Source organism: Crocodylus porosus, unplaced genomic scaffold (assembly GCF_001723895.1).
Source record: "Crocodylus porosus isolate Cpor-Errol unplaced genomic scaffold, CroPor_comp1, whole genome shotgun sequence".
Taxonomy (NCBI): domain Eukaryota; kingdom Metazoa; phylum Chordata; order Crocodylia; family Crocodylidae; genus Crocodylus; species Crocodylus porosus.
In genome coordinates this window covers 11,798,982-11,808,810 of record NW_017728950.1, presented here as the reverse complement: position 1 = coordinate 11,808,810, position 9,829 = coordinate 11,798,982, and the positions used below count along the sequence as shown (strand labels likewise).

The following is a 9,829-nucleotide window of genomic DNA, read 5'->3' as shown; positions in this document are numbered from 1 at the left end:
TACTGCGTCCAGTTTTGGGCTCCACAATTCAAAAAGGATGTGGAGAAGCTTGAGAGAGTCCAGAGGAGAGCCACGCGCATGATCAGAGGTCAGAAAAACAGACCTTACAACAACAGGCTGAGAACCATGGGGCTCTTTAGCCTCAAAAAGCACAGGCTCAGGGGTGATCTGATGGCCACCTATAAGTTTATCAGGGTGACCACCAGGGTCTGGGGGAACGTTTGTTCACCAGAGCTCCCCAAGGGTTGACAAGGTCGAATGGTCATAAACTACTGCGAGACCATTTCAGGCTGGAGATAAGGAAGAATTTCTTTACTGTCTGAGCCCCCAAGATCTGTAACAGTCTGCCATCAGAGGTGGTTCAAGCACCTACATTGAACACCGTCAAGAGCAAATTGGATGCTTATCCTGCAAATTGGATGCTTATCCTATGACCCCAGCTGACTTCCTGCTCTTTGGGTTGGGGGCTAGATTTGATAAATTTCTGAGGTCCCTTCCAGCCCTAATGTTTATGAAATCTATGAACGTGAACCGGAAGGGGATCTGGGACAGAATTTCCATAAACTGAATTGACCTAAATCAGTTAAGACTGATGCTGCATCCAGTTAGGTTTATCTTAAACCAGTTTCAGCCATATTGAAAGTGGTTTAAGGATGCAGACAGAAGTGATAATTTTTACCTGATCTGGCCACAGAAAGCAGTCTATGGCTGTGACCAAACACAAGTGCATGGCTGCAGACAGCTTAAAAAATGGCCAGTCAGGTGAAAATCTTGAACTCTCATTGCATGAGGGGTCAGATGAAGATTTTTCAAAACAGAGTGCCTTCTGTAAATTCTGTCTGCACTGCCTGTCAGCCTTGAGCTGTTTTCTGAATGGGAGGAGGAAAGGGACCTGAGGGAGCTTGGTCTTGGGGTTTTTCAGCTGTTGCTGGAAGGTGGGGCAGGGCTCCAATTCATCCACCCCATCCTCCAGTGTTGGTGTGGAACCCCTAAAATGAGCTCCCTCTGCTTCCTTTCTTCCCTCCCATTCTTAAGCAGGGACAGGCTAGGAGGAAGCAAGGGCCATTACTAGGGGAAACTGGCTGAAAGCTGCAGCCAGAAGCTAGATTCCCCTCCCCCCTTGTACCAAGAGTGAACTTCTGTTTGGTCTGGGGAATCACTGTAACTCAAAACATTCCTGGAAAGCATCCTCAGTTACATTGGGGAGCTGCACCTATGTCTGCAACCTGAGTGCACTGAAGTTCTGTTCTGTTATAGGTTTAAACTGCTTTCTGATCACTTAAACTGGTTTATGTGTAACTTCAGTACCTAGCCTAGATTGAAAAATAAATTAAAGTCCTTGCTTTTGACTTCTGGTCAAAATTAAGTCGGCACCCTAAATTAAGTTGGCACCCGAAATACCACCTCTGTCCCCATGCAAGAGCCGTATATTCAGTAGAGGTCTTCAAAGTGGACCCCAGTGGTATAAATGAGAGGGGCTACTTGCAGGGAGAGGGCACCCAGTTATGGAATTTTCTTCCCTTCTTAATCTAAAATACACTAAAACTTATCTCCTTTGAGGCTCTGAGAAGTTACTTTTTGCCAGGCCTTGATGGGAACTAAAAGCCTGGGAAGATGCAAGGAAACGTGTGTGCTTTGAGCTCTTGAGTTGCCTGGTTTGCTGGTAGTAGGATCTACTACTGGATTCTATTGCCTTACTATTGTCATCTTACAGATTAATTTTGTTGCATTTTTAAGTTATGTCAAGGGCACACAGAGTATGTGGACAGATGTCCTTTTTCAGTATTTGTATAAATCTGAAGAATAACTTAAATATGTAGACAAGCAGCTATTTATATCCATTCCTTGCAAAAGGAACCCAGTTTAAATTAAAAGAATCACTTATAATGAATCTATGAAAAGGATTGCTGAATGTTCTTAAAAGATTTTGGGGTACCTGATTTGAGACCCCCTCAAATCAGATGTAGGTCCAAAAAAACAATAAATTCATCTAATCTTTTCCCAACCCAAGGAAATATTTCCTATCCCAAATCTCCATTATTTTTCCTTCAGCCACACTCTTAACACTGTAATCCTTGGGCATGTATACACATGCTCCAGGAGTGGTGGTGGTGGGGTGGGGTGTATCATGTGTATCACCCAGAGTATCATGTGTGTCAGCAACCCTGGGCTGAAAAATGGTGGTGCGGGCAATTTAACTAAAGCTCATTCAATGAGCTTTAGTTAAAGCACCCCTGCTGCCATTTTTCAGTGCAGGGATGCTGATACATGTGATGCTGGAGTCTGCTGCAATTACAGTACATCACAGCGGCCTCACTGCATGTCTATAGGCACACACAGTTTCCAGTCCCTTTCATTAAGGAAACCAGTAAGTTAATCATAGGTTACCTATGTAACTAACCTAACTAAATCATAACTAAGAATAGGTAAGAAACTAAAAATAACATAGTATATTTTCACAGATGCCATGGCCATAATCTTACAAACCAAAGGACATTGTGCCTTCAGCTGCCTCCCTATTATTCTAGGAATATTGCAAAGACAAAATTTTGTAGAATTGCCAGTTAAAGCAAGAACCTGCAAATTACCTTTATTTAGTGCCAGATCCAAATGTAAGAGTAAAGGTGGTCAGTACTTTGTCGTAGACACTTGTCCTCATGCAAGAATACATCTAGAAAAAGCAGAGCAGTAGAGCAGAACAGTAATGTCTTACACACATTAACTACTGTGTTAGACACATTTGGGGGAATCATTATGACTGGTTTTATGTAGAAACTGATTTGTGAGAAACTGTAAAAATAACATATAGCAGAAGGCCTGTTTTGTGACTAAATTTCTAAAATCAAAGTTTATATTTATATATTATGAAGTATATTCAAAATAATTTTTTAATAATGTCTTTTTTCTGTCTTTAGATCTGGTGAAAAACTCAGAATACAATTTAAGTAACTGCTCACTAAGTAGCTCTGAAAATCCATACGCTACCATAAAAGATCCACCAGCGCTGGTACCAAAAAACACAGAATGTGGATATGTTGAAATGAAGTCACCAGCACGCAGGGACTCGCCATACACTGAAATCAGCAACTCTGCTTCAGCCAACAAGAATGTCTATGAAGTTGGTAAGTACAGTCTGTCATTACATTTTTAGATAGTGCAGAATAAGAACAAATTGCACAAGACTCCCTTTGAGTAAGGGTCACCAAAAATGGGCAAAAAGCACTGAAAAATATTGACACTTTAAAAGTGTTTAACTATTCTATAGCTGTATGAACAATTACAACTTTGAAATATGTGATGCGATTCATAATAAAATACAGTTTTAGGTACCTTAGTTGTTATTGCCTAATTAAATGGCACCCCCTAATTTTACTTCTCTGGCTCTTTTTTGAGCAGTATCTTTTAAGAAACATGTTTAGCCTTTTTGTGGCATGTTAACTCAGCTCTGTACTAGGTGAAGCATGCTCAGTTGACCTCCGGCCATGCAGATCCAGCCTGCGGAGCCATATCACCCAACCTGCCAGGCTCACCATGGGTCCGAAAATTTGGAAGCAGGGAGCAGTGGCAGTGTTAATTGCCACTCCCCTGCTGGCTTATTTCTGGACATGTGGGGAGCCCAGCAGGCCAGATAGTAAACCTAGACGTGTGGGGCAGGGCCAGGGTGGTGCAGGGCCCCTTGTACTAATCCCTCAAAAGATCACTCCACCCACTGATCTCCATGTCCACTGGTGCTGAAGGGCCCCTGATTCTGCAGCAGGCCATGCCCCCAACTTCTGGTGGCCTGCTGGTAATCTAGCAGGCTAGACAGAGCAGCTCCACAGACTGGATCTGGTTCATGGGCAGTATGTTTGATACCCCTGATATAACTGACCAGCTTTGCAGTCAACAATTTTTGTGGTTATTGTTGAGGATTCTTCCTTATACCCAATTTCTTTCTCTTTGGGTTGAGTCTGGCACAAGAATGTAACCCTGGTATTATGGGTCTAGAAGCTGGTGAGGCTCTAGAGTCCTTGATACAACTCCTGACTTTTCCTGCGTGCTCAGCCTCTGGTTTTCCAGACACGCATGAAAAGAGTCACTTTTGTACAACCATTCTTGAAGAGAATGATTTACAGATTCACAGAAATTTAGGGCTGGAAGGGACCTCATGAGGTCATCAGGTCCAGCCCACCTGTTCTGGCCTTGCACGGTTCTTGGCTTAAGATACTGCCAAGGAAGAAAAACTGGAAATGGGAGACTGGAGGTACAGAAAGGCATACAGGGATTCTTGCTCTCAAGCCCTGAGGACAGCTAAGTGCACAGGAGAGCACTCATTGGCTGTCCACCTTCTATCCTGCCCCTTCCCTTATAGGGGGTGAGAAGAGAATGGAGCACTGTGGGATGGTGGAGGACCCTCTGTTATGCCCTGTAGAGTGAGCAGAAATAATAGGGAGCACTTTGGCCATTTTTTGGAGCACTTCACAAGGTGCTTACATCTGTCTACTTGCTCTTTTAAGCACCCCAAAAGAGTTTGAAGTGCTTCAAATGTTAAATCTGTCCAAGGCCCTACTTAGCCTTTTCTGTGCTGTGTGGAGTTTGCAAGCTCCATCACAGCTATGTTGTCTTAATTTCAGAACTTGGAGCTGGGTGAAAAAAAAGTCTTCATTTTTAAGTATAGGGGAATATTGAGCAAGACTATTTTGTTCATTTTCATGAAATGCAGTATTTTCCTCCCATTTGTCCTTGTGAGCACATTACCATGTGTTCTCTTTTATCACAGAACCTACAGTGAGTGTCGTCCAGGGAGCATTCAGCAACAATGGACCTTTCAGCCAAGATCCGTATGATCTTCCAAAAAACAGCCACATTCCATGCCATTATGACTTGCTACCAGTTCGAGATAGTCCATCCACTTCTAAGAAAGAGATCAGCAGTGAATGACACTTAAAGGTCATTGTGCAGAACAGTGGAACTCTTAAGGAGAACAGCAGCCTGGCTATATCCTCCTCCTAGTTTGCCATCAGTTTGGCTCCTAATCCATTCAGTAGACAATTTTTGTATGTTAACCAAGAATCTCAAGATGAGGTTTGTATACACACATGGTCGATGGATAGATGCCAAGTTGAGGAGGTCCGGATCAGATTTTTAATTAAAATTAATTTTATAGAGATGCCAATGCAGCACATATACAGCGTAACATACTGGCTTAAACACAGTAGTTTGCAGTACAGTTCTGTTAATTCCTATTTCTGCAACTTTGAAACTGGAATACAGGTTTGTTGTTTGCTTCCTCATGTTTCAAAGTAGAGATGCCCCCAGGACAGTTCAACTGACCAAACACCTACCTTGTATAGGTAATCTGACTCATCATTACCTATGAGAAAAATGGTCTTGTTCCTAAATTTCTTCACTTTGCAATGTATTGCAGTGGATTGTCTTTCGTCAAGACACAGAGACATGGTCTGAAGGTGTGTATAGGTTGCAATACTGCAACAATTTGGAAGACTCAGGACAAGATTTTTCTTATGTCCATATTTTGCCATGAAAATACAATGCCTGAGTAATTTTGAAGGTGATGAAAACACTGCATGCAATAATGTTACTGCTATGCCTTGAGATACCCCACATTTGTAGTTTTGGGCACCAATAGTTCCCAGACAGTTGGCACATTTCAGTTGCATATACTGCAGTTCCGACTACTCTTCCTGTCATACACAAGTAATAATAGCATATCAGTAAACATTTCATAAATATATAAATGAAATCAGTTTATTTTTGTCAGAATGGACTGTGTGTGCAAGGAATTGATAAAAATGATGAGTGTTATGAATCTGAAATCAAGGAAAGGTTTAAATTTTATAAACAAGTAGTCTATGGGCTGTAATATAGGGTAAGAATAGTACATTGTTTTGATTAATTTTCCCCTGGAAATGATGGAACAATCTCTCCATATTTGCTAAAAAGGCACCTTTTCTTTTTCATAGTTGATGTAGGGAAAATATGCTTAAGCTGGTCTTTTGCATTGCTAATAATGTATACCCCATTTTTCATTAACTTGTATCTCTGCTTTAAATTGTGTATCTATGTTTCTAGTGTTCTAGTTTATAACTGCAAAAATATTCTCTTGTGTATCCATGGTTTCTTGCATTTTTTACCAACTGACCGTTATTTTTCTGTTTAAGGAGTAGTGTCCTTTGGGGGGAGAGCATAAAAATGAGATTTAATATAATACTGAAGTCCACCAATGATGGATTAACCAAGCTGAAGTGTAATGTATATGGATGGAATGAATTAGCCAAAAAGAGAGAATATTTTAAGGTGTTTTCTTTGAGGGCTAATAATTATGACAAGAATGCAAAATGAGTTTGCACAGATGGAAAAGAAAATGGAAGACTTCACTTAGAAATAAGCTCACTTCTTTGCCCTACTGTATGGAACCTGAAGGCATTCTCTCCTCTCCAGCTCCCAAATATAGTCAATCCATGGTCAAGGCCTCATGTATTCTGCAATTAAGTGGAAGTAGGGTTTCCAAGGACTCTGCCCCTTTAATCAGAATTGTGTTTCATTCATTTTTAATTGTGGAAGCTGATGCAGTGCTGGCTCCATGAAGCTATAGACTGCTTGAAGCAATAGCTGTACATTGTCTGGCCTGCCCATTTTGTCTCAATGGGATGTTTAAATTTAGAAACTAAATAGGACAGTTTAAATGTCAGTATTAGTAATGATCCCACTGCAACCATCTTAGTGAAGCCTTCTGCTAATGTCCTTATCCCATAGTCCCAAACAGCCTCTCACACCTTCCCAAAGTAGTGACTCTGTATCCTGACACAAGTCGATGATAGGAGGTCACAACCTTTGAATGCTTTAGAACTGTATGGTATGCTAGGTCAAGGATTTTGATATTTGTGTGCTCTCCAATCAGTACAATAGGTGAAGACTGGTTTACTTTAGAGTCAAAGAATTGCTGACATCATATGTTTCCTAGAGTCACAGCTAGCAGCATTTTGTACAGTAGATAGTATACAGAGCCTCAGCAGTAAGAAAATGGGTAATAATGCCTGGAGTTCAAGCGACAGTAGTCACGTTTACCATTGTCATTACAGTGGTGACAGATTAGAGCTCTTTAATGACATTACCCGTAGCTGGGCTCAGGCCGTGTGACATGATTGGCTGTATGGGATGCCCCTTTGCATAACTTTCTCTCTTCATTCAGAAGTATTGGCTGCTTTGCAGGCATATTTAGAGCTCCCTGGGCAATTCTTGCACATTCTTGTAAAAGCTGGTTGACCAGATCAGGACATCAGAAATGTAAAAATTAACAGTGAGTTTACAGAAGTCAAGTAGCACTCGACACCAAGTGGAAGACATTCACCTGATTGAATTTGTGTGTGAATAGGTACATGTAGTGCTGTGGTATACATGTTTGTATTGTGTGACCCAGACTTAAAAATAAAGCTGTTCTTCTCTAAAGCTGTGAATAGAAAATGCAATATTTTGCAACTGGGAAGTTATGATAACTGTCATCTTTTGCTGGTTACATAAATTGGATTTGATGACCAATAGAACAGCTTTTCTTTGAAACATAACAACAGAAACTCAGATCTACTTTGTGTAATACACAGGTGGTAAAGAACAAAGAGAACCACTTTTAATGTGATTAAAAGTTACAAATGTGATGCAGATCCTGCAGATCCTCAAATATGTATTCAGCCTAATTCTTGCAAAAACAAATATGGCTCTGGAGTTCCAGTACTAGTAAAAAAAACAAAACGTTATCCCTACTTATTCCTGATCTATATTTGCCCTTGATATACTATATGTACGTCACGTAAAACAGCTATGATTTTCTGTCTGTTTGTGCATACATATTTGCCTGCAGTAATTAAATGATCTTTATAAACAATATCTGTATATCATTACATTATGAGAAAAAGAAACCAACACAATACATCATATAGTCATTTTCTGTAATCTGTGATTTGAGAAAAAAAATAGTCAAGACTTACAGGTATTAATAAAGGCGACATTCTGTCCTGGCTGATTCAACAAGGGGAAGCAGAAACATTCCCAGAGCCCTTCCCTTAGCAAACCTGTCATCCACAGTAGGATCCTGAAGTACATTATTAATCAGATATTCCTTGGAAAACATTGCATTAAGCAGCACCACAGCTGACATCTCACTGCTGTTGAATAGATCTTGCTGTAGATTACAGCATTCTCATTTATTAGAAGGGGACATTTAGATGCTTCCCAGGCTGTACATGCTGTTGTGCTACCTGGCCGTCTTTCCAAACACCCTGTTGAGATCTATGAAGAGAGATCATCTAACCTCTCATACATGTGAAATAAGGCTCCCTATGTCCTTATACGTTCAGGGTGCATTGGTGTGAACACTATCAAAATTAAGGATGGATATCCCCAACTTGAACACCACTGCAACAAAGAACACAGTTTTGCTCCAAATTAATAGCTGATTTTAAATACCAAGCAAAATACCCAAAATTTTAAACAATTTGGATAAATTGTCCTGGTCATTTAGAATATTGATGAACCTCAAAGACATATGTTTTCCTTTTCACTGATTTTTAATCCCAGCATACTTTTTAATTCCTGTGCATAAACATTGTCCTCATCTTGATCTGGACAGAAAACTCATTACTTTTAATAGGAACTGAATATAGAGATTAGGAGGTAAACAGATACCATACATTCTGCTGGGGCATATAACAATCCCAGTCTACAAAGTCAAATCATGAAGTAAAATTACAATTAAAATATATATTAAACTGGCAAGCATGCTGTTAAAATGGTTTTCAAAATAGTTTGACTATTCGATTGTTGAATAGGGTTGCATTTCCAAATAATGAACTTTACACTGCATCTTTGAAATCTAGACTGAAGAATACACAGCTAATTTTGACAGAAATGCTTTATATTAAAGACCTGTGTATATACTATCTTAAATCACTTAAAATGGACAGATGCTTGTTTATTAACCCTTGTACAGAAAACCTGGCTTTTTAAAACATAGTATAATTAATAGTAGTGCCATAGAACAGGAACTAACTCTTATATTTTCAGTGCTTTACCCCAGCCAATGTCCACTTTGATATGATTGAATTGTAATATATTTTTTAAAGAAAACCTATAAGCTATGTCTGGCTTTTTTTCTCCCTCAGTTGTAACAAAAATTGTTCATTGTTGAGATATTTCTATTTTCCAAAGATGACTGATGCTCATCATATTGCCCTTCACTACTGAGACTTTCACTACATGTGCTAGTAGGTTACTGTAATAAACTTTCTAATAAAAGACTTGAAATATTGTGTTTGATTTTGTCAATATGTTTTTGTCTTTGTCCAGAGGCATGGTGACCATAGGCCCCATTTTGTCTGGGCTAGTCCTCATTTAAATATCTGTCCAGGTGCTCCCATTGATTTGGTCAAATTAATGCGCAGGGCATTATCTCCATGCATCTTTTTGATATAGCAAGGTAACAGAGTCTTTGAAGACTCCAGTGATATCAAGCAGCAAATTGTTTTCCTAACTGTATTCTAGCAGTAATTATATATATTTTTTCTGATTAAGGAGAATAATTTATTACATTCCCCATGGCATGTGAAGAGCAAGAGTGTTTCATCTCTCACATATGATTAATGTGTGATTAATGTTCCCATGAGCATGAACAGGTGGTGTTGATGAAGTCTTTTTTTTAAGAATACAGACAATTTCTTTGTGCTGCAAGGAATCTTGTGAAAATTTCTTTCATAGTGCATAAAATGGAGGCAACTTATCACTAGTGCTTGCATTGTGGCAGGATTTTCCGCATTATTCCCTTCCATTTTTCTAA

At 39.6% G+C, this 9,829-nt stretch overlaps 1 protein-coding gene across 2 annotated transcripts in view; it reads left to right on the top strand.

The window, feature by feature from the left end:
* The window catches only part of MEGF10 (multiple EGF like domains 10), a 131,752-nt gene extending 124,003 nt beyond the window's left edge, over nt 1-7,749 (top strand). For both annotated transcript variants that reach the window (XM_019555181.1, XM_019555179.1), the window contains 2 exons: nt 2,916-3,122; nt 4,760-7,749. In XM_019555181.1, the coding sequence (XP_019410726.1) occupies nt 2,916-3,122; nt 4,760-4,920 (368 nt within the window). In that variant the 3' untranslated portion in view covers nt 4,921-7,749. The remainder of the gene's footprint in view (nt 1-2,915; nt 3,123-4,759) is intronic.
* Nucleotides 7,750-9,829: the final 2,080 nt, after the last annotated feature.